Source organism: Pelmatolapia mariae, linkage group LG12, assembly GCF_036321145.2.
Source record: "Pelmatolapia mariae isolate MD_Pm_ZW linkage group LG12, Pm_UMD_F_2, whole genome shotgun sequence".
In the NCBI taxonomy this organism is placed as follows: Eukaryota; Metazoa; Chordata; class Actinopteri; order Cichliformes; family Cichlidae; genus Pelmatolapia; species Pelmatolapia mariae.
Window position 1 is genome coordinate 4688652 of NC_086237.1, and position 24812 is coordinate 4713463.

At 42.6% G+C, this 24812-nt stretch overlaps 1 protein-coding gene across 2 annotated transcripts in view; it reads right to left on the reverse strand.

Annotated features, from left to right (window-relative positions):
- pdzd2 (PDZ domain containing 2) overlaps positions 1-24812 on the reverse strand; it is an 80131-nt gene that overhangs the window by 40782 nt on the left and 14537 nt on the right. For both annotated transcript variants that reach the window (XM_063489221.1, XM_063489220.1), the window contains 9 exons: positions 23794-24103; positions 21793-22268; positions 14591-15083; positions 11540-11685; positions 11304-11436; positions 9944-10087; positions 8919-9018; positions 8641-8783; positions 8243-8362 (listed from right to left, as the gene is read on the reverse strand). In XM_063489221.1, coding sequence (XP_063345291.1) covers positions 8243-8362; positions 8641-8783; positions 8919-9018; positions 9944-10087; positions 11304-11436; positions 11540-11685; positions 14591-15083; positions 21793-22268; positions 23794-23916 — 1878 coding nt within the window. In that variant the 5' untranslated portion in view covers positions 23917-24103. The remainder of the gene's footprint in view (positions 1-8242; positions 8363-8640; positions 8784-8918; positions 9019-9943; positions 10088-11303; positions 11437-11539; positions 11686-14590; positions 15084-21792; positions 22269-23793; positions 24104-24812) is intronic.

The window sequence follows — 24812 nt, forward strand, 5'->3', positions numbered from 1 at the left end:
TGGCATTAGTATATTTGATGACTGCTCGAAGTTCAGCTTAGTGCAGAAGCATGGTCCAAAACTTTTAGATCTGCCAAGCAATTGTTTTCCTGTAACAGACTCCAGGAAAGCCATTACAGAATCGTACACAGACTGCAGCGTACGCCAGAGTTTTTAAATAAAATTCATCCTCAGATTTCTCCTCTTTGTGTAAAGTGCAATATGGATGTGGGGACTTACTATCATTGCATATGGCAATGTCCTTTAATTACTAGATTTTGGAAAAATATTGCTATAGAGCTTCGCTCAATCTTTCACCAGAGGATCCCACTGAACCCTGTGCTGTTCGTTCTGGGTCTGTCTATAGAAGGGCTCTCTCTGTCTTCTGTACAGATGCTTTTGTTATGTAAACTTTTACACTTAGCGAGGCGATGTGTACTGTTTCAATGGATTCAGAGACGCCCCCCACTGTTACACAATGGTACAGAGAAACGTTCAAGGTGCTGCCAATGGAGCGCCTTAGTGCCATTATAAATTGTGATGCATTCTGTAGGATATGACGGCCTTTGCTTGATCACCTACCTCGTGACCTTACTGTGCTATTACATAAAGGGGATCACATTTTGTTTTTAAACACAATAATTAATGTCTGTATTCACTTTTTTTTCTCTCCCCTTTTTTTTCTTTTTTCTTTCCCTTGACTTTAAATGTGGAACACTGAACATATTTTGAGCCAGACATGTACATCTGTAACTCATGTACCTGTATTTGTTTTGTTCTTCTCTTCTTCTTATTTCTATTTGGCTGTGCTGATTTGTTGCTGTTTGTATTGTTCCAAAAAAATCAATAAATCATCGTTAAAAGAAATAATATTGAAGTTTATCAGAACTTCAATATTTTGATCAGTACCTTCTTGGTTAAGTTTAATACTCAAATCAGAAGTGTTTTGTAGTCCAGTTATTATTTAACATAAATAAATAAATGAAATAAAAAAAATAAATAAAAAAAAAACACCTCATCTGGACTCAGTAGGGTTCTAGTAGTGGTCTAACGTTTGACATTTTTCCAAGAGACTGATAACAAGTCCAAAACAAGAATTCTAGCTTTCAAAAGGCTGCTTAATATTTCCCTGAACAAAAAACTGCAACATTGTTTCAGAAGGAGAAGAATTCAGCATTTGCTCCGATTGACTATGTGCACGTTAGCATATGCTACTTCCGGTGCGGAAACTCCTGTGGGGAGCTTTGTTTCCGGTGTCCTATTCGCGCCTTGTTTACGGTCCAAAACAAGTTAAGCAAATGAATGAATCAAGCGGCGATTTACATTTCTATAGATGTCTTGGGCATTTACCCAATATATCTGTAAATGATGTTCATCGACTTGTCGATATTTTCCCCCCGAGCCTCAGAGCAAAAGAGAAAAGGGATTCAAATGTTATATTTCTCAGCTGTCCCTCGTTTATCGCGGGTGTTATGTTCTAAAAATAACCAGCGATAGGTGAAATCAAGTAGCCAATTTTATTTTTTGACGCGTGGACATCGTGGACATCCAGTACTGCACTTCAGAATCACACTGCTAGCGATCGATGCAGCGATTCTGTACTGTACAGGAGAGACGTCACGGAGGAGATTGTCTGCAGCGATCAGGACGCAGGACACAATGTGATGTAAAAAAAAAAAAAAGCATGCAAACTTGCACTACAAAATCTGTGAAACAGCGAGGTGAAAGGTGAACTGCGTTATAGCGAGGGACCACTGTAATTTTGAAGGTAAGTCACAACATACCCTTCGTAAATACTAATGTATAGAACCCTTACCAGCAATCGTTCATTTTTTTGTGTGGCTTTTTTTCATGGTTTGTTAACATGCTGTGTAGGTGTGTACTTGACTAGCTGATATCGACATAATGGGGAAACATCCGGTTAGACTATTCTTCACCTGTAGTTTGAATGCTGAACATTTGCCTGTTTAAATCATAAGACCAGTTACTATACAGAGATGTGCTTCTGAATGTGGACGATGTGTCTTCTGATTTTGTAATGCAGTTCTGCTTGTGTTGAGTGATGTAAACAACTGATCGCTCTAAACTCTTTAAACGTCAAAATTGATCATTAGATTTTTTATGACACAACAGTGGTGAGTGTTCCCACCTTCTCCTCTTTGTAACTTAACGCGATCTTTCCGTTTTCGAGTTTTGGACATGATTTTGGAGTATATTTTCGCAGTAGCGATTGACCGCAAAGTAAAGCTACCGGAAATGTACAACCCCACATCCGGTCTCAAACCAGGAAGTTAGCATTTTCTCGTGCACAGGGTCAATTGAGCAGCACGATATTCCTCCAATAAATTTCAGCCATTTCTCTACATGATCAAACCACTTTCTCTTTGCTTTAACCAGCTCATGTCACTTCCCTTACAATTACTCTGAGCTTTTTTCATTAGTTCAGATTTTTTTTTAACACCTTCATCTTAAATGTAAAAGATTATACACTGTTATCTCCGTATACAATGGAGAGCACTGCAGTAAAAACAAACTGTATATATGTCAGATTAAACACACTGTCTACATCTAGCTAACATCTTAGCAGTCTGCCTCAGTTACCATGGTGAACTCAGTCAGCTGTTAGCTTATTAGCTGTTAGCTTACGGTGTCATTGAGTGAGAACTACTTTGCTAACTTGTCACTAAAATGACTTGAAAAACAGAAATCTAAACAAAATAAGGACACTCACTGTGATCTAACAATGCTGTAACATGAATGAATGCAGAGCAATGTATGGACGGTGTTTCTATGCTTTCAATAAGACTTCAATCACATTTCAAAGGCAACAACTGCAGACAAGTAGATGCACCTCCATATCTTAGAGGAAATTAGCTCACTAGCTGATTCTTTGTTAGAAACAAGAAATAAAAGATAAAAACCTAAATTATTTTTAAGTTTTTCAAATATTTATGGGTTAGGGTTAACCCCATTGTCTTAGGTTAATCCAGGTATTAGATCAAACGGACCCTGGGCGTAAAAGCTATTTGAGCTAGCTCTGAGACTGAGACATTTGTTACGTACATGTTTGCAGTGCAGGGAGGAGCTGCATCACCACCCACAGCTTTAGAAAGATGGACACTGACGATTTTATTCTGAGGTGATTATAAATCAATGACCTAATCGCTGTCTCCGTCCTATACTGATAGGGTTGCCAACTCCCTGAAAAATAAATAAGGGACACCTCGTGGCCAGGGCCGGGCAACCCAGTTGTCTTCACCCTTCCCAGTGTGGTGAATTTTGTAGCTCTTTTTTTGTGTGTGAAATTATTTTTTTAACCATTTGACTTGAATTTGATTTAAGTAGATGCATATTCTTCGTGATATGACCATATGGGAAACAAATGATCATTTAGCCATTTATTTTTAGCTCAAAATGACAACATTAACACAATAAAACAGGTCTCTTTCTTAAACAGAAGCTTGTCATGCTTAACTTTTGAGAATATAAGTAAATCTTTCTTTAAAAGAACTCTGTCCTGCTTAACTTAAAATTATATAAATTAATATAAAACAATAGAACGAAAAACATTCTTGTAACAGTGCACATATAGTGCATTTAGTACAATTGGCTTCAGTTGAGATATTATTTCAGCTTTTCTAATGCTAATCAGCTGTTGCCGTTTGTAAACCCGCTTGTTCCCATGATTACGCATCATAACTCATCATTATTATTCATCTATTTATTACTTTTATGTATTAGTCATCTATTTGTTGTAATCATCTATCCTTGCAGTTGTTTATTACACAAAATAAATTATATTATCACACTTCTGGCCACATAGCGCTGATATTCACTGCACATGCCCATTAACCTTAACCAGAGGGTTTATAAAAACAAACCAGTGTTTACATACCATATCTGCTTCTGCCGTGGCCTGGTGGACAAAAAAATTGGTTAAGGGGTCCCCGAGCTTTCACGCCCCTCATGTTCTTCATGTGCCCACCATTAGAAGCATGCCTATGGAAAAAGTGCGCCGGCACACAGTGCAGTGCGCTTTATAGGTGTTGTCGTGCACTTTTCCAGCCAGGTGTTTTCCTTTTCCCATTCCTCCCTGTACCTTTGCAGCCTTTTTTTTCCTTTCTCTGAGGGGAACAAACATTGCTGGTCTAATGCTGGGCTTACACTGTGCGATTTTTGGCCCATTTTGAGCCGATTTTTGAGTCGTGCGACCGATTTGGTGATCGGCCCGATTTTGGCCTTCATCGTGTATCGTGTGTTATACGTGGGGTAACGAGAAGCGATTAACACCTCAGGACCAGCTCCCGATCATCAATCGCTCGTGAGGGTGTCACCGCAGCCGCTCACACTGCTCACGCGCAAACACGTAAACGTCGGTGAAAAAGACGGAGCAGCACGGCTGTGCAGCGTGTGATCTGGACACAAGCAATGGAGGCACAACTTGTAGAACTTTGGAAAGCTCATCCGAGCCTTTTCGATGTGGCCTCACAAAATTATCACGACCACAACAACCGTGAAAATAGTTGGATTTACATTGCTGCTCAATCACAGCTGCCTGATCAATGTTTTTCATTAGCAATTTAGCAAAGTTGATGGTGGTGGTGTGCGTGTCTGTGTGAGTGAAAGACAGAGAGGGAGAGTGAGCGACAGATTTTCTGTTATAACCTTCATTTTATGGAGGCACACTGTGAGCACTCAGGTCGCATCAGAGCATCGGGCGGTATAGTGTGAGACCCTGCATCGTGACCTACGAACTTATAACCCCTGCGAGTCAATCGTGCAGTTTGAAAATCACACAGTGTATGCCCAGCTTTAGGTGTACTGTCGTCCGAGACTTGCACCGCAGTGTCGGCGTTTGTTTCCCTGTTGGCCATGCTTCTTGTTGTGGTCATCTGTTGTCTTCCGGTATTTTCTCCGTAAGCGACCTTTCCTCGACCAATGAGATAAGTGGTAATCTGAACTGTCATACTCGAATTGTCATAAGTGTGCTGTCAGCTCATTGGTCACAAAGCAGGAGAGGGGCTGGGAGTTATGTTTTCAAACAAAGCGTTAATTCCATTAACATTTATAGACTACTTTTGATTCTCACTGTATTACGGGACAAAGTGCGTCCCTTATTAGCTCAATACGGGACGTGTACTTTTGTTTCTAAATACGGGACGATTCCGTTTTTTAAGGGACGGTTGGCAACCCTATATACTGATGACTGAATCACCGTCAAAGTGCTCATGTTAAGTACACAAAGCAGCAAACTAATATCTAACTGTGATTTTATCCTGTGCATAAACTTCTACAAATCAGTTTGCTCCGAGTCAGAAACACATCCATCGTTTGTTGAAGAAAATCTGCCAGAGAGCAGGTTAAGGTTACAGTTACACTGGTAACTGACTCAGAGTTCAGGTCTCTTTCTGGAACAGTAAATCTGAGCTTCCTACATTTGGAACAGGACCCTGTACTATCTGGTTTATCCTGATAACCTCAGGGTTAACCCTGGGTCTTCTCTCCTAAGAAGCTGATTTACTTCTTATTGGGATAAATCACCACGGTAACTTGTGCAGATTAGAGGTCAACACATAGAAAATCCCTCAGACCTCTCTGCAGGAGAATAGGAGGGTTTAAAGTTTTTAATTAGTGTCTGATGTCTTTGTTTTCATTGATAAGCTTCAGCAATAAACACAGATTCTAAGAAACAGCTTTATTCCTTGGTTTTCAACAACAATTTATTGTTCTATAAGAATGAATATAATGATCCTGAAACAGGATACCTATGCTACACCTGCTCATATCAAATGTGTCTGAATTTTGTTTTTATATTTAATGCTTTTAAATCCTGAGACAGTACTCTGCAGCTAAGAGAAGAAAAACGAAAACTGTTGGGAACTGGGTTACTACGCAGCGAAAGGGTTACATGAAAGGATGTGGGACCTCTGGAGTCTTTGATACCCAACATCCAGACTGACGGTGAAACAAAGAGTAGCGCCGTGTTCCAGCATTCCAAAGAAGGAACTGCTAATCCTAACTGAAGATTAATGAGGTACAACAGAAGTGCTACAGCAAGGGGGAACCAGGGCATCAGGTCAGGGCGGAGATGTCATCACCGTCACCTGAGATTGGGTACCAAGCCCATGAGAGGTGCGTTGAGTGCAAGAGAAGCTGACTTGGTGAAGCTGGAAACCTAGACCACAGTCAGGGAGGGTCCAGGTTTCTGACTACCAAGACTATGTGAAGTCCCCTCTGAAGGTCTACAAGAAGAAGTGAATGCAACATTACAGGCAGTCCTTACTGGAATCATCAGGCAAGCCAAGAAGCTGATCTACAGCACAGCAGCAGGGATCACAAAGATGTTTGGCTTTAAGACGAACAGCAGCAAGGAGCAGTACCCTCCATGGAGAAGGAGACTCGAGGCCAAGATCAAGGTAGTCTAGAATGAAGTTAGCCAACTATCAGAGCTGCAGAAAGGTGTGATGAAGTAAGGGACGCCTAAGAAGTACAGCAGGCTGTCCATACCTGAGGCCTTGGAAACTGCCAAGTAAATGCTCACAGCCTTAGACAGTAGCTTGAAGAGGTACACCAGAGAGTTACAATAGGAGAACAGCCCCACATGAACTGGAGCCAGAGCAGATAGGAGAAGGATGCAACCGATAACAGCAATGCTCAGTGGCCACTGGATCTAAGAGCAGATTAAACCTCCCTGAACAAGATCCAGTGACCATCACAGTGGCAGACATCCAAGAACGGGTCTCCAGTATGAAGAGTTGCACAGCTCCAGGCCCTGACATGGTTCACGCCTGCTGGTTGAAGTTGAGCATCTGGCAGCACTCATATGAATGAGGGGGGTGACAGCTACTGGTAGACAGAACAGTCGCCCGGGACTGTAAGACCAGACTGACCAACCCGTGCACTACCTGGACTGACTACAAGAGAGCCTGTAACTCGATGCCCCACACATGGATCCTGGAATGCCTAGAACTATACAGGATCAACAGGACCCTAAGAGCCTTCATTAGGAACTCAATGGGGAAGTGGCGAACAACACTAGAGGCCAACTTCAAGCTCATATCTCACCACCAAGTGCGGGAGCTACCAAGGAGATGCTCTGTCCCCACTACTGTTCTGCATAGGCCTGAACCCCCTCAGTGAGATCATTAACAAAACTGCCTACAGATACTGACTACGGAACACAGCAGTTGTCAACCACCTCCTGTACATGGATGACACCAAGCTGTATGCCAGGAGTAAAGGAGACATCGATTCACTGATCCACACCACCAGGATATACAGTAATGACATCGGAATGTCATTCGGACTGGAGAAGTGTAGTCGGATGATAACAAAGAGAGGGAAGGTAGTCCGAACTGAGAGGATCAACATTGCAGACATCGAGGGCAGCTACAAGTACCTGGGGACCCTACAGGTAAGTAGGAAAACCGAAGAGGCCACGAAGAGGTCACTAAGAAAGCTGCAATCACCAAATACTTATATAAAGTAAGGCAAGTCCCGAGGAGTCAACTGAATGGTAAGAACCAGATAGAGGCAATCAGCATCTACTATTATAACCTGCTGGGATAATAAGCTGGCTAAAGGAGGAGACAGAAGCCACTGGCATCAAGACAAGGAAGGTCTTTACTATGCATGGAGAGCTTCACACCAAATCCAGCACCCTGAGGCTGTACCTGAGAAAGGGGAGAAGCAACCATCATGGAAAGACAGGTCAAACGGGCCAAATGGGCCAAACGGGTCAAACAGGCCAAACAGGTCAAACGGGTCAAACGGGCCAAACGGCTCAAACGGGCCAAACGGGTCAAACGGGCCAAACAGGTCAAACAGGCCAAACGGGCCAAACAGGTCAAACGGGTCAAACGGGTCAAACGGGACAAACGGGCAAAGATACTGCACAGCAGGACGCTCCCAGGCCTCTGGTAGAGAGCCGAGCTTGAAGGATAGATTGCCCGCAGGGGCGAGAGGGAAATTAATGAATATATATGTTTATGTGTGACTTTGTATAGTCTACATATTTTCTTCATCTGTTTTTTATAACATTATTGTTGTGGCTGTGCCAACTGTGGGAGGAATACTGTAATTTTTAGTAAGAAAACCCTTTCATTATTTACATCATTAAGAAGAAATACAGCACAAGCAGATGCTAATAAATCATGTGAGGACACATTAACAGCAGAGAGATGGGTCTTTTCAGAGGCTCAAAGCTTCTATACACAAAAGTCTGGGCTTTATTCATGTACACATGCCAAATGAGTGCACTTACCTTGCCCTGGCCTTTCATTAATACTATACTGGAGATAATGGATGGCTGTGCAAGTCGCCATGGAGATTCCACTTGAACAGTGCTCAGGGAGCGAGCTGATTTCTTAATGATCTGATATTCCTGGAAATTGAATGAAGCAAAACAAAGTCTGACATATACATTTCCAAACAGTTATTTACATAGTGATGAGACCTTCTTTCACTTAGTCTCTGACATAATTTGCATTTTCACACTTTAGGAAAATACCTTTTTTTCCTGTTACATGCTACAGGTCTATGTTAATGTATTTCTAGCTACACAACATCAAGAGGCTATCATTCTGATTTATTTTTCTCAGTTAAGCGCTCATGCCATTTTTCATCTAACACTAGGAGAAAGAACCTGTGACACTGACTGACCTGTCTCACTCCAGACGGGTCCAGCTGTTGAGGTAGCGAGTGTTTACGTCGGCCAGGCTTCTCCACCATTTCAAAGCAGCTCATCCCATTAGCCACAAACAGTTCATCATCCTCACCCACTGATTCCAGGCGAGTGCTCCCTCCTAAGTCAAGAGAAACATTTCAAATCTTTGACATGAAAATGACCCAGCTATGGTTATGTCAAAAACAGGTGCATAGTTTCCTTTGTAATAACCATGTTGTTGTTACTGAACAGTCTGTTTCTGTGAAACACTAACCCTGGGGTCGGCTGCACGGCTTCGTGGCTGTGGGGCTGCAGCAGGACCTTTGGGCTGTTTCCTCCTGACTTTGCTCTTCTAATTTCTCCAGGCTATCAACCTGCAAGGACACGCACACTCTCTTTGTAAGCAGCTATGAACATCTGATACTTCTTTGGCACTTACCAAAGAACACACAACAAATATTTGTTCAGACAGTAAAATACATTTTACTGATCTGCCAAAAAAACTAAAGCTATTTCTGTGTTTCTGTTATTAGACTGTGGGACAGTAACACTCAATGCTCTAACACTTCAGTTCAAAGATTTAACACTGTAAAGTGCAGCCGTCACCACAGATATTAAAAGCAGCACCGAGCGCACTCACTGCGTGCTAAATCACCAGATTAATGATTTTTGTGCGACACTAATTTCATCTTTTTTGCAGCAGTGTTTAATTTTACTGTTATATTTGGGGTTTCACTTCTGATTCTCAAGGTCCTGATTTAATTCAGTTCAATTTTGACTCAGACAGAAATATTATAATTATGATCGTGTATCTTGGACATGTGCTGTCGAAAGAACCCCTCTAAACCACAGCTGTCAAACTCCAGTCCTCGAGGGCCGCTGTCCTGAAACTTTTCCATGTGTCCCTGCTGCAACACACCTGAATACAATTAGCAGGTCATTAGCACGACTCTGTAGAACTGACTGCATGCTGAGGTGGAAGCCCTGACCCTACATGGAAGTGTTTGGACAAATGTACTTCAAAAAGTACTTTTATTATATCATGTTCATTCACTCATGAGCTGCTGTAACATTTGACTCTGGTAGCATTGACTACTGGAGTCAATACTAACTGACTCAGTGACATTCAAATCAATTTATAAGTTTTATATAATGTGTTCTCCTGGATTTTGGTTGATATTCTCCCTCACAGTGAAAATGAAACTACCATAAAACTTTTTATTCTAAGTGAGCAAACTTTCAAATTCAGCAAGAGGTCAAAAAACGATTTGTCTCAGTTTACATATTATCTATTTGTACCATGTAGGACTTGTGCAGACTGGTGCTACTGTTGGAAGTCTTGGTGTGAGCAGCCTGGGACAGGGATGAAGTGGAGCTGCAGGTGCTGACAAGGTCTGGCAGACTGGCGGATGGAAAAGGATCAAAGCCAACGTCTGAATCCTCCTGCAAGGACAACAATGAATGTGTACCTGCAAACCATATTTTTTACAAAACCTTCAAAAATGCAGCCTACTACTGTCATACTAGTTTAAGGAGCTTGGAAAGAAAAGCGTCTGGACTTCTTTAAGTTGCTTGAAGACGTTTCATCCGAGAAGCTTCTTCAGTTCTAGGGTCAAATGATGGAGAGTCCCAGATTTAAGCTCTGTGGGAGTGTCCCCCCAAGAGGGACAAAGGACCCCTAATGATCCTCTACCTAATCACATGAGCCAAGGTGTGAAAACGGGTGTAGGTCACAATCAGCCAAGGTTTCGGGTAGAGGATCATTAGGGGGTCCATGTCCCTCTTCGGGGGGACACTCCCACAGGGCTTAAATCTGGGCCCCTGAAATTTCCTTTTCCGTTTCGGATTTCCTTACCTGGATGATTGAGCATGCATCAAAACATTTTAACCCACTTTGGCAAGGACTGCCTAAAGCTAGTACATAAGTACAAACAAACTTAAGATGGCTGATTGTGGAGGATGCAGAATTGGTCCTAGCACTGAACCCTGTGGAACACCATAATTAACCTCAGTGTGTGAAGAGGACTCTCCATTTACATGAACAAATTGGAGTCTATTAGATAGATATGATACAAACCACTGCAGTGCAGTACCTGTAATACCTACAGCATGCTCTAATCGCTCTAATAGGATATTATGGTCGACAGTATCGAACGCTGCACTGAGGTCTAACAGGACAAGCACAGAGATGAGTCCACTGTCAGAGGCCATAAGAAGATCATTTGTAACCTTCACTAAAGCTGTTTCTGTGCTGTGATGAGCTCTGAAACCTGACTGAAACTCTTCAAATAAGCCATTCCTCTGCAGATGATCTGTTAGCTGTTTGACAACTACTCTTTCAAGGATGTTTGATATGAAAGGAAGGTTGGAGATTGGCCTATAATTAGCTAAGACTGCTGGGTCTAGAGATGCTTTTTAAGTAAAGGTTTAACTACAGCCAGCTTGAAGGCCTGTGGTACATAGCTGATTATTAGAGATAGGTTGATCATATTTAAGACTGAAGCATTAATCAGTTAGTTTAGTCTCGGTTTCACGTTTTGCCTTTTATTTATGTTAGCGTTCTAGCCTCAATAAATGGCTCACTTTCTGTTCAAACTCACTCACGCCTCCAGTGTCTGTGTTTGGGTTCTCCTCCTCTACTCAGTGTTCGTGCACTTACCCTGCTGGCAACCACCAGCTGGACCAGACCTGTAGCAGAGCGGAGGATAGCAACAGCCTCCTGATGAGTAAGACCCACCAAAGACTGATTATTAATCATCAGTAACTCATCACCAGCATGAAGACGCCCATCCCTGTAAAACAGACACACACACACACACAGAAGGGGGGTTGGAAAGAGGTCAACAAATATAAACTAAACCATGTATTTTATACATTTTTCCTTCCTAACTGCACCTGTAAATGGCACCTCCCTCCTCTATATGTGTAATGATGATGCCATGAGGAGAACGCTTGGAGCCACGCCCCCCTGTGATCTTTATACCAAGGCCCTCCTGACCCTTCACCATGTGCATTTTCCAGATGTGGTTGGTATCTCTGGGCTACAAAAACGCATGAAAAACAAACAACTTATCACACAGAGTCAGATATAAATGTTACTACATACTAGATATATAATCAGTAATGTGCAAAAACATGAATTATGTAGAAAACAGGGGCAAAAATAAGCTAGCTACAGATATTTTGCATGATATACAGGAATGACATACCAGTTGTTTCTCACAACACTGACCTACATGTTAAACTGCTATGCCATTACTCTCTTGCTTTCCTTGGAAATCTTTAATTAAATATGGACTAACTTACATCATACTCAATCATACTTATGTACAACATGAACCAGCTGGTCATATGCAATCATGTGGTTAATTAAGGTCCATTGAGGGACTATTGATAAATCACCAAAAAAACACCAGCTCTTCCCCTGCAAACGACTATATTTTCTGCCCTGCTGGTTGGTTGCTCCACATTGACAATGTATATAAAGTCATGTGTTACATTAACTTATAGCATAAAAAAGCATGTTCTGACACAACTGCTAGTAGAGTTAGGTGATAAAATTATAAAAGTTATTATTATGCAAAACACTTTCCTTAATAGCAATATAAAACATGGTTAATACAAAGTCGATCAAGCTCATCCCATCCATGTTTTAACAGACAACACGAAAGCCCAATGACAACAGTGCAGCACCAAACCAATCATGTTGGAACTGAGTTAGAGCCATCTCAGGTTAGGTTGACACTGACTGCGTAGGAGGAGCACCAGACAGCAGTGTGCAAAAGTTTGGGGCCTACACACCAGTAAGTAAGTTAGGAGTGCGAGCAAGACAAAAAAACAAAATGACAACAGCATGTGTTTCGAAAATGCCCCATGGTACACATGGATCAAAATAAAAGAGATATATTAGGATTACGATATATTTAAAACAATATATATAAAAATTCCCATCTCGCCCCTGTGGGCGGTTTATCCTTCAAGCTCGGGTCCTCTACCAGAGACCTGGGAGCTTGAGGGTCCTGCGCAGTATCTTAGCTGTTCCCAGGACTGCGCTCTTCTGGACACAGATCTCCGATGTTGTTCCAGGGATCTGCTGGAGCCACTCGCCTAGCTTGGGAGTCACCGCACCTAGTGCTCCGATTACCACGGGGACCACCATTACCTTCACCCTCCACATCCTCTCGAGCTCTTCTCTGAGCCCTTGGTATTTCTCCAGCTTCTCGTGTTCCTTCTTCCTGATGTTGCTGTCATTGGGAACCGCTACATCGATCACTACGGCTGTCTTCTTCTGTTTGTCCACCACCACTATATCCGGTTGGTTAGCCACCACCATTTTGTCCGTCTGTATCTGGAAGTCCCACAGGATCTTAGCTCGGTCATTCTCCATCACCCTTGGGGGCGTCTCCCATTTTGACCTCGGAACTTCCAGGCCATACTCGGCACAGATGTTTCTGTAAACTATGCCGGCCACTTGGTTATGGCGTTCCATGTATGCCCTGCCTGCTGGCATCTTGCACCCTGCTGTTATGTGCTGGATTGTCTCAGGGGCATCACAGCCTGCACCTGGGGTCTTGCCTGGTGTGATAGACCCCAGCCTCTATGGATCTTGTGCTCAGAGCTTGTTCCTGTGCTGCCATGATTAGTGCCTCTGTGCTGTCTTTCAGTCCAGATTTGTCCAGCCACTGGTAGGACCCTTCTGCAAATCTCCCCCAAGTACATAAAAGTTGTGTATGAGAAATTATCCTTTGAAAAAGCTAGGCTGGTTGAGCTAGTGCCACCATGGTTAAAATGTTCATTACATCTTTGCTTGTCTATGAGTCTAGATCTGGAGTCCTCTTCCATCGCTAAACATGACTCAGTTCTGAAATCAAAGCATATTGGTCAAAATTCTGGCAGCAGTTATTGGAATTGCAATTACTGTATTTCAAGTATTGCTACATTTGATCAACTTTCATAGGACCTCGCAAGGCTAAAAGTGTGTTTCTTTATTTCAAAGTGTTTGGAGTTTGGTTAGAACATCAGGCCACAAATCCTTAAATCAGTGAGAAAACTCCGTGAGTTATGCTCTGTTTGAACAAGTTCTATCGATATAAAACTTTCTAGCTCCCACAATGAAGCCACTTTCTCGCACATTAATCCGCATGTACAAAGTCTTCACTACGCTTTAGTGGCTATACGACCTGAGTCAGTGGCATTTCTTTTTAGTGCAGCAAAAATATAAAAATGCTTAGCTGACAGTGTCATAGTCTAACACACAGAAATGACATATTAAACAATATCTATCAAACACAGACTGAAAGAAACATAAATGAAGGAGCACATTTTTGTAACTATTTGGGGGATGTGTTTGACAACATGGTACTGTTTTATGCATGCATGATTTTTCATGAGAGGTCGTACCTTCTCTTCCTGATTTACAGTATAGGAGGACACCTACTCTGTATCTGTTTTAGTATAAGAGCCTTTTGTTTAGGTGGACCGCTGGACTCCTGGTACCGGCTTTTTAAGGAGGCGTTCACAGGGTCATATCTTGATACACACACACACACACCTACCCACACGACACACAGACCAGGTACTCCTTGTTCACATGTATGCCTGTGTAAGACGTCATATGTTAATGAACCTATGCATATTCATGTAACCACAATAAAGAGCAGTGCTGCGGAGGAGCTAACTGAGAGTGACCGGGGTTCGAGCGTCAGGATCAGCGCTTGTCTCAGGCGTCTCCCTCGTGTACGAGATCACACAAAGAGCTCTGGTGACTTGCGTCTTGCTTTTGCCACTGTAGTAGAATTGTCTTGGCGTTCCAGCAATGGCTTTATGCTAGATGAACCTATCAACAACTGCACCACATTAGATTTTATTTGCTTCTCATTGAAACAGTTACTGAGTAAAACATGTTGGAAGCTTGTAACAGACGTGTATTGATCCGATTTGTCTCACCTGGCATAAATATTCACTGCAGAAAGAATCCATTTTGAACTCTAGCAGCTGACTGTAACACCTTAGTGGCAGGGGGGCAGCCTCGCCACCGCGGTGACGCTGGGGAGCAGCTCTGACCTGAGAACAGCGGTCTGGGCTTTCCTTAGAAGGTGTGGGGATGTGAGCTGAGTTATCTGCAGGACGAGTTTCTATATTCTCAGGATGAGAACTGTAGTCATGATAAGACCTCCGGACTTCTGAGCTCGTACGCTGCCTGTCCTCTTGGTTGAAGGATGAGCGTGATATCACTCCAAATTTACGTGTGCGTCTGTAATTTGCAGAGCTGTCGGAGGACTCAGCTTTGCTGTGATGCTGGTCTTCACAGTTGTCACTGGTGAGTGGGATACAAACACTTTCAGCTGCATCACGGGGAGGAAGAGGAGCCTTTCGCTTGACTCGCCGCAGCAGTATCAGGTAAATACAGCCTCCATTCCAGCACTGGTCAGTCAGGTAACTGTGAATAAGGCAAAGAAAAGATGAAGTAAGATAATGGTGTCATAAAATAAAGGCGGAAGAAGTACAGTCTTTACACTTAGGTCAGTATTTCTACACTTGATACTTCTTTTGTACCAATAAAATGCTTGATTTGTGTTTATATTCACTGAAATATATTAATGTGCATAAGTTTCAAAACACCAGTTCTCACACCGACATGCCTTCCTCATTAAAACATAAAAAGGCTCCTGACTCAAGGAATGAACCAGTGTTTGTCTACACATAACAGACAAATTAATAACAACTATTTTAAATTGTTTTAAATCTTTGTTACAAGCACTCGTCACAAACACACATAACTGGTTGACATTTTTTTTGTTCATTTTATGCAAAATGCCAAAGATAACAGTTTGACAGTTTGGGATGAAATAGTATTTTTGAATTAGGAAAAGAAATCCATCAAAGACCTGACACTGGACCTCACAGATGCATCTGACCCTTTAGTTTATTCTACTCTGTGGTTCACAGCATAATGAAGGCTTCCACTTGGGTTGGGTTGCTTGTCGTTCTGTTGGTTTCATCAGGTGGAGCACAGCCGAGTATGAAGTGGAATGGGAATCAGCACCTCCAAGTCTGAGCCCATGGCCCTCAGCCGGAAAAGGGTTGAGTGCCCACTCCCGGTCAGGGTCGAGTTACTGCCCCAAGTGGAGGAGTTTAAGTATGTCGGGGTCTTGTTTTGTCATGAGTGAGGGGAGAAGGCAGCAGGGCATCCACAGATAGGTCTGTTGGTCTCTCACAGATACAGATGCTGTACCATCCATCTTGGTGAGGAGAGAGCTGAGTGTAAAAGCGAAGCTCTCAATTTAGCGGTCGATCTACGTCCCTGCCCTCACCTATGGTCACAAGCTGTGGGTAGTGACCCAAAGAACGAGATCGTGGATACAAGCGGCGGAAATGAGCTTCCTCCGAAGGGTGGCTGGCCTCTCCCTTAGAGATAGGGTGAGAAGTTCGGCCATTCAGGAGGGGCTCAGAGTAGAGCCGCTGCTCCTCCACATCGAAAGGAGCCAGTTAAGATAGTTAGGGCTTCTGACAAGGATGCCTCCTGGGTGAGGCGTTCCAGGCATGTCCCATCGGGAGGAGGCCCCGGGGCCTTGGTGTTCCCCCGGATACGCTAGAGGAGTTGCCCCTGTGACCTAGCCCTGCATAAGCAGAAGAATATGGATGGATGGATGAACTGAAAACAGATGAAAAGTCATCATGCTGTAACCAGCAGATCTCTGTAAGGCAGAAAAAATCATTTGCTAAGAAAAATGAAGGTAACATTACAAAACATTGACTTTTAAGCCCACCAAAAGTGTGGGCGTATATTTTAGATCTACAGCAGAAGCATGACTTAACCTCAGCGTGACAGAAGTTTGATGTAATGGCCATGAACTGAGCAAAAGATAGAGAGCCACTGCAAAACAAATGATTACACTGTACTTTCCAGTCACAGTTTGAAGCACTTTGTGCCAAAACACAGTGACAGAGAGCTTTAGAGGATTTATATATTTAAACCTGACCTGTGTCCCATCTTATTGTGGCTATTGCAGCTTCATGGGTAACTCTGCACTCTGTATCAGGTGAAAAGCATCTGCAAAAGATCAGCTTTACAAAACAAATGACCAGGAGTCCTTTTAACTGAAACTAAATACAGTTATGTCGGCCATTTCACCCCGTATCAGGTAGACCAGCGTACAGAGGTGAAGAGACCAAAACACATGCAATAAACACAGATATGTGTAATCACCAATCCACAGTAATAATCTGTGATGCACACATGTATCAGGGGCTGAAGTGGACATTAATCATCAGCGTGGTTACTCTGTAGACTAAACACTGGTAAATGGACTGATTCGTGTATCTAGTGACTACTTCAGCACTCAGAGAGCTCACTCACACACTTCTGTCTAACATTCAGCTTTTACTTCTTAGTTCCTTCTTGCTGACCGTGGGGAAAGGTACGTAAGTAATAAGTAAAGAAACAAGAATACTGAACTCAAACACACACATGAGTGTGTAATTACATCTCCAAACAAACTGATACGTTCTCATAAACTTCAATAAAGCCATCATGTTGCCATCTTAAATACAGTGGCCGAGAAGGACTTCACCGCTCTGCGTAATCATGTTTTATGTATATGATTAGAGACCGGCTACACACATATTACACTGCTTGTAAGGATCACAAATAGCTCTTTCAAACTATATATGACCATTTAACATTTGCACATGTGTATTTTACAGATGATTAGTGGCCACAGTTGTTTGTCCTACATCAGCCTTCATACCCAGGATTATGCGTTTGAACTGACAGGAGTAATTCAATTCAGCACCAAATCACAACAGTCGCCTCAAGGCGCTTTATATAGTAAGACCCTACAATAACATAGAAAAAACACAACAATCATATGACCCCCTATGAACCAGGCGCTTCGGCGACAGTGGGAAGGAAAAACTCCCTTTTAACAGGAAGAAACCTCCGGCAGAACCAGACTCAGGGAGGGGCAGGGCTATCTGCTGTGATTGGTTGGGGCTGAGGGGAGTAAGACAGGACAGAGACACGCTGTGGACGAGAGCCAAAGATGAACAATAACCGATGATTAAACACTGAGAGGTGTATAAACACAAGCAATGCATCATGGGAGTCCTGCAGCAGACTAGACTGAAAAAATGCAACAGGGTAGTTGAATTTGCATCTGCATCCGTCCAACATGACTCATTTTAATTTCTCATCTAAACTGTTGCATATGTTGTTTAAGGATGTTCAGTATAACAGAATGAGTAGTCATGCTTTCTCTGGAAGCTCCGCCCCTAGCAGGAAAAAACCACACCATCCTCCTTTTTGTGTCTCACTTTGGAAACTTTACTGCAGTCTGGAGATCTACAAGGTAAACACCATTTGAAAGTTAAATACCGGAGAGAAAGACCGTAGACCCTTTATATATATATATGTGTGTGTTTACTGAGGTACCAGTTTTTACTGGTTATCGAGCAACATGAACAACAAACATAAGGCTCCACTTAGCTAACGTTAACGATACGTAATGATGAGATGATCAGGTTCGTAATAATCAAATGTAATATGAGTTAAGCTTGTTTCCCTCTTTCCAAACCTAAATAAATTACAAAGTTTCATCAGTGTCTGTAGTGAGAGCTGGTACCAGCAGCATTATAACACTAATGCAGTGAAACATGTCTGCTGCCACAACATGAAGGACATGTATGCTTATGAAGCTCATGTGTTTCGTTTTCGTTCCAGGTCTGTTGCCGTAGAGACGCCTGCTGTTGGTCCTGGTCCTCACTGTTGTATCACCTGGTTTATGCATCTCACTGATGTAGAAAATTAAAGATAATCTAAGATAAATCTTTGTAATTATAGATAATACTGTAAAGTCTAATTAGCAGATAGGTGTGTATGTCTGTGGATGTTTCTCTGCTCAGAGCTTTAGGTTTGCTTTGACCTGATCTACACATGGTTTTAGTACTCGCTGAGTATAACTGTTCCATTAAACTCATTTTAATTTACTTGTTGACATTTTGATAAGCTGCCTTAGACATTACAGTCACCTGAAGTAAAGTTACACTTTAAGAAAAAAACAACTGAATTATTTTCAAACATTAATTTTTTTAAATTCATATTTGCCCATATTTTCTGTGTATTAGCTGCATAAACGTGCATAAAATCACTTTATTTCTTTCATGTTTCACGTCTGCTTATTTTCAGAGTTAAGAAATCATTTTGATATTTTACAGATGTTGATATTTTCCCTGTGAAAAGCAGTTGTGGGTCTTCACTTCACTCTGAATGTCTCTGCACAGACTCTGTAGTACTGGTGAGTACTCAAACTGTATTTACTGTAGCTGAAAAAGCATGGCGTGCTTCATCACAGATCTAGTTTACAGTGGTATGCAAACGTTTGGACACCCCTGATAATTTTCATGCTTTTCCTTCATAAATCATTGGTAGTTTGGATCAGCAATGTCATTTAAATATATCATATAGCAGACAAACACAATGATATTTGAGAAGTGAAATGAAGTTTATAGGATTCACAGAAAGTGTGCAATAGTTACTTAAACTAAATTAGGCAGGTGCATAAATTTGGGCACCCTTGTTGTTTTATGGATTTGAATAGCTTTAGCACTAATTATTGAAACATAAAATTTGTTTGGTAAGCTCATTGACCCTTGACCTACATACACAGGTGAATCCAGTCATGAGAAGGGTATTTGGCACAGTTCTGGTTAAGGCCGGAAGTGACAGGTCAAGGAAAATCTTAGATAAGCAGAGGCGAAGGATGGTGAGAACAGTCACAGTCAACCCACAGACCAGCTCCAAAGACTTGTAACATCATCTTGCTGCAGATGGTGTCACTGTGCATTGTTCAACTATTCAGCGCAGTTTGCGCAAGGAGATGCTGTATGCGAGAGTGATGCAGAAGAAGCCTTTTCTGTGTACATGCCACAAACAGAGTCGCTTGAGGTTTGCTAAAGCACATTTGGACAAGCCAGCTTCATTCTGGAATAAGGTGCTGTGGACTGATGAAACTAACATTGAGTTATTTGGACATAACAAGAGGTGATGTGCATGGTGGAAACAGAACACAGCGTTCCAAGAGAAACACCTGCTACCCACAGTAAACTGTGGTGGTGGTTCCATCACGCTGTGGGGCTGTGTGGCCAGTGCAGGGACTGGGAATCTTGTTAAAGTTGAGGGTCACATGGATTCTACTCAGTATCAGCAGATTCTGGAGACCAATGTTCAAGAATCAGTGGCAAAGTTGAAGTTGTGCCAGGGCTGGATCTTTCAACAAGTCAACGACCCCAAACACTGCTCAAAGTCTACTAAGGCATTCATGCAGAGGAACAAGTACAACGTTCTGGAACATCTCAGTCCCCAGACCTGAATATTATTGAAAATCTGTGGTGTGAAACCATCAAACCAGACTGAACTGGAGATGTTTTGTAAAGAAGAATGGTCCAAAATACCTTCAACGAGAATCCAGACTCTCATTGGAAGCTATAGGAAGTGTTGGAGGCTGTTATTTCTGCAAAAGGAGGATCTACTAAATATTGATGTTATTTTTCTGTTGGGGTGCCCAAATGTATGCAATTTATGGAGACTGCACTCCAAACACAGCAGGACTATCCTTTGGTCTGACAGGAGGCAGTAACTGCTGCTGTTATTTGGACTGTAACTGTGGACACACTCCTGAGCTGAAGGACATTTTTGAGGCTCTCTGGTTGGCTGCTCTCTAGCTGGTCTTGGAGCTAAACAGCACATGTAGCTCGAGTCCCACTTTACTACTTTCCAGTTTTGTAATTTTACAATACAGAGAAAATAGAGATAACCGGTTAGTCCAGCCTGTATACCAACAAATATTTGTAAGTGTAACTTGAAATTACAAAGAAAAATACACATATTAAAAACATGTTTAACAGATATATTAAAAATAAATAATTATTAAACTTAAATAATTATATATGCTTTAGCAAAAAGGAAAGTTTGAAGCCTAATCTTGAAAGTAGAGATAGTGTCTGTCTCCTGAATTCAAACTGGAAGCTGGTTCCACAGAAGAGGGGCCTGAAAACTGAAGGCTCTGCCTCCCATTCTACTTTTAAATACTCTAGGAACAACAAGTAAGCCTGCAGTGTGAGAGCGAAGTGCTCTAATAGGGTGATATGGTACTACAAGGTCATTAAGATAAGATGGGGCCTGATTATTTAAGACCTTGTATGTGAGGAGCAGGATTTTGAATTCTGGATTTAACAGGAAGCCAGTGAAGGGAAGCCAATACAGGAGAAATCTGCTCTCTCTTTCTAGTCCCTGTCAGGACTCTTGCTGCAGCATTTTGGATTAACTGAAGGCTTTTCAGGGAGTTTTTAGGACTTCCTGATAATAATGAACTACAGTAGTCCAGCCTGGAAGTAATAAATGCATGAACTAGTTTTTCAGCGTCACTCTGAGACAGGATATTTCTAAAAAAATAAAAACAGAAAAAAGTAAAAAAAATAGATAGGTAGCTGCAAACTGTGGTACACACTGTCCCTTTAAAGAATGAGAGGCTTGCAGGTCATTCTTATATGACAACAGATTCATTCTGTTTCATCAGCCAACCATTCAGGACAAACTGTGCTGCTGTAGGTTCACATAGCACACACGTGGTGGGTCGGTCCTAACTGAAGAGTCTTGAGTGAAGAAATCACCTGGATGAGTGACGAAACGTGTCCCAGTGAAAACGATACGTCCCAGTTGAACAGATACATTTCCAGTTTCTCATCCAGCTCATTTTCACTAGTGCCACATCAGGAACCACACCATAGTGCTACAGACTACAAGCCACATTAGCCCAGTTCATACAGTGCTCACAGTGCTCTTCATCACTGTAGAGCACTCGGGTATAGAGAGGACTTCAAACTGCCCAAGCCCATATCCTTAGCCTTGTACCACGTGGAGCTCTGACCTCCTGATCACTCTGTTGGGACAGACTGTGGCGCTGCAGCAAACTGTCAAAACGTCTAATCTGACAGAGCTGCTCACACTTGTTAATGATCAATTAATCAAGTGTATTTGATTATCAATGCCTGGCTGCTGCCTGTCTCTTCAGTGTGTTTGCTGTGGAGGGAATGAGTGTTATTTACTTTTCACAGATCTTCACTCATATATCAGGTTTTATTCATCTTACCTGGCTCCACTGACATCTACTCCCACCATTAGCTGCCCGTTCAGTGACAGCAGTTCATCTCTCAGTTTGATCCCACCACAACGAGCTGCTGGGCTCCTCTTCCTCACCTCCGTCACCCAGATGCAGCCCACATCCACGATGGGGCTCTGATCCCTCCTGCTCCTCGGGCCTCCCTTCTTTCTTCCCTTTGGGTCTCCAAAAATAGGGATGTTTCCAAAGCTAAGGCCGAAGTCCGCAGCATCCCCCTCATCCTTACTGAGGGAAACCGTGTGAAGCTCAACATCTAACGCCTCACTGTATGAGGCCCGGCTGGCTGATGGAGCTGTGTCCCCCTCCATGAAGTTGAAATGAATGTACTCCACCAACTTCTGAATAGCAGCCAGACAGAGGGACGTGTCCTCCGCATGTCCTCCACCACTAACAGTGCTGCACACACTCTCCCCATCCCCGTTCTGGTAGGAGTCAGGATCCAGCCGCTGCAGATAGAAGAAGAGTCACCAATCAGGAAATACCTGCATCTGTGCACACGTAAGTTTTCAACAAATACACATTAATTCTGTTCCTCACAGGCCACTTTTAATTTTTCTTTCTTTCTTTTTTAATCTTGTCCTGTCAGCAGAACTGTGATGTGAATGCATGGAGCACGCTTTGCTCCTGCAAGAACAGCTATACAGTATCTCTATCAGGGGTGTCAAACTCACGGCCCGCGGGCCACTTGCGGCCCGTACACTGACGTGGGGAAACGATGCAGTTTGTCTTTGAAGTGACTGTTTGTTAGGGAGGAAAATCAAAAGCACAAAATGACTGAATATGAAGACGACATGAGCAGAGAGCACAAACCTGCTGAGGCTGTGTCAGTCACACACTAATGTGTGCGCTTATTCATTCTGTTCTATACAAACACAACGTGTGTGCACAGAGAGGACCAGTGTGTTTGTTTGAAAGGCTTCAGCTAAGTTTGCAGTTTTGTCTTATACAAGATTTGAAATTTAAAAAACAAACAAAACATCTTAGGAAATATTTGAGTGTTTGTTTGTTTGTTTGTTTGTTTGTTTTGTTCTAGTTGAACACTAAGGTGGCTCAGCCAGAAGTGGCTCTCAGCTCGTTACAGTTTGACCCCCCTGATCTACTGGCTCCTCCTGTTTATGTGAATCTTTTATCTGTTTGTTTATTCATTTCTGTTTGTCTTATTTCAAATATTACATTGAATGTGCTGTAGTGTGTGCTAGCATGTGCTATCACCAACAGCTTCACCTGTAACAAACAAAAACAAACAGCAGCTGGGAGAGACACACAACTCAACAATCCTCTGATGGTGTGCACTGAAGTGGAGGGCATGCTCACGTAGGAGGACGTCATGAAGTCTCACTCCACCTTTTGGTTTTTTTTTTTTACACCAGATGAAAGCAGATGTTGCTTTTAGAAGCAATCGTACGGAGTCGTGTGTCCTCTGGGATCAAACCAGGGATCTTTCACTTGTTAGGTGAAACTACAAAACCATCAAACTTTGTTCAGTAAAAATGGAAAAAATGACATTTGTGCAACCAGAACAAAGCGCACAATGTTGAGTTGTCTGGGCATTAATGAGACTGTGGTGGTAAATGTGTCATAGTTAGTCCTGTTTGTTTGTAATGTAGACACACTGTTGTTTTTCTGTCAGTGCGACTGTTGTTGTGATTTGGTGCTGTATAAATCAAACTGAATTTATCTGAATGACATTTTAATAATTAAATGAAGTGTGCATGTTTTACTCTCCATCAGTGTTTGTCTCCGAGCTCTCTGATTGCCCAGCCCAGGGTCACCACAGAGCTGTTAGTGAACGACTTTTCTGTGTATCGTTGTCTTTCCCTCATCTGTTGTCAGTCCATGTCTTTAACAGGCACTAGTTTGCATCCTGCCTGTATGCATGTCCTCTCAGTCAGAGGTTGGGATGGAAGGTGGAATCAGGTAACATCAATGAGAGCATGCAGCATTATCTGACGTGGAGAGACGGGTCAGTACCGTGCAGCCAGAGGAGCTGTCCTGACTTAGATCATCATCCTGCTGTGACCTCGTGCTGTGAGCCCCACGCCAATCCTCCAGCAGTGACAGAATGCTTATGGCGTTGTCCTGAGTGATAGGCATCCTGGCATCTCCCCTCGTCCTTCACCAGACGCCACTCTGATGCTTCCAATAATCAGTGTAGGAGCAGGAGCCAGTCTGGGATGGCTGCCCCAAACCCATCTCTCAGAGAGAGCAGTGCAGAGACAGTGTGGCAGAGATGTGAAGCAGGGTGGATGCCATTACTGACAGGACACGACTGGTGTAGGGTCTGCAGCATGAGACAGAAACAGTGTGATACAGACTTTAATACACACAGATAATGTTTGTTTGTTTTTCCTGAGTTATGGAGCTCATCAGTCATTCCTGCTGCACACGCCTGTGCTGTTCTCTGATGCTTTACATGGTAACAGTGCACCAAACAGATCCTGGAGGGTAAAGAGCTCAGAGTTTTATGATGTACAGCACCATTAAAGAACCAATCAAAAAGCACTGCGCATGATCATTTCAAAGTACATATAAAATAAACAGCTCAAAGTAATGCTAGCCTACTGTTGTTCAGGCAGCTATGCATGTTGTTGGCTGTTATAGAACATCAGTTTATATTGTGCAGCTAAACAGGAAGAGGTCTGCTGTGTGTTTTCCTTGTTACCGTCTCTGCGTCATCACAACTGAAACTTAACAAAACAAAAGAGCCACTGTGCTTACAGAGGCAGAGGAAGAGGAGGGAACTGACAACGAAGCTTCCAGTAAGGACGAAATCTCTCCCAGTTACTAGGACTAACTAGTACTACACGCTGAAAACAACCCTGTGTGACTGCGGCACAGGGATCTGCAGACTTCATCGTCTCACAGAAAGAGTTTGTAGAGCAGCGATACAAAGTTTCACAACAGACTGTGTGTATTTATAGTTCAGATTTTCACCATGTTATGTGGGCCATTCAAATCTTATGACTGAAGACTGAGTCTTGATGCTGTTA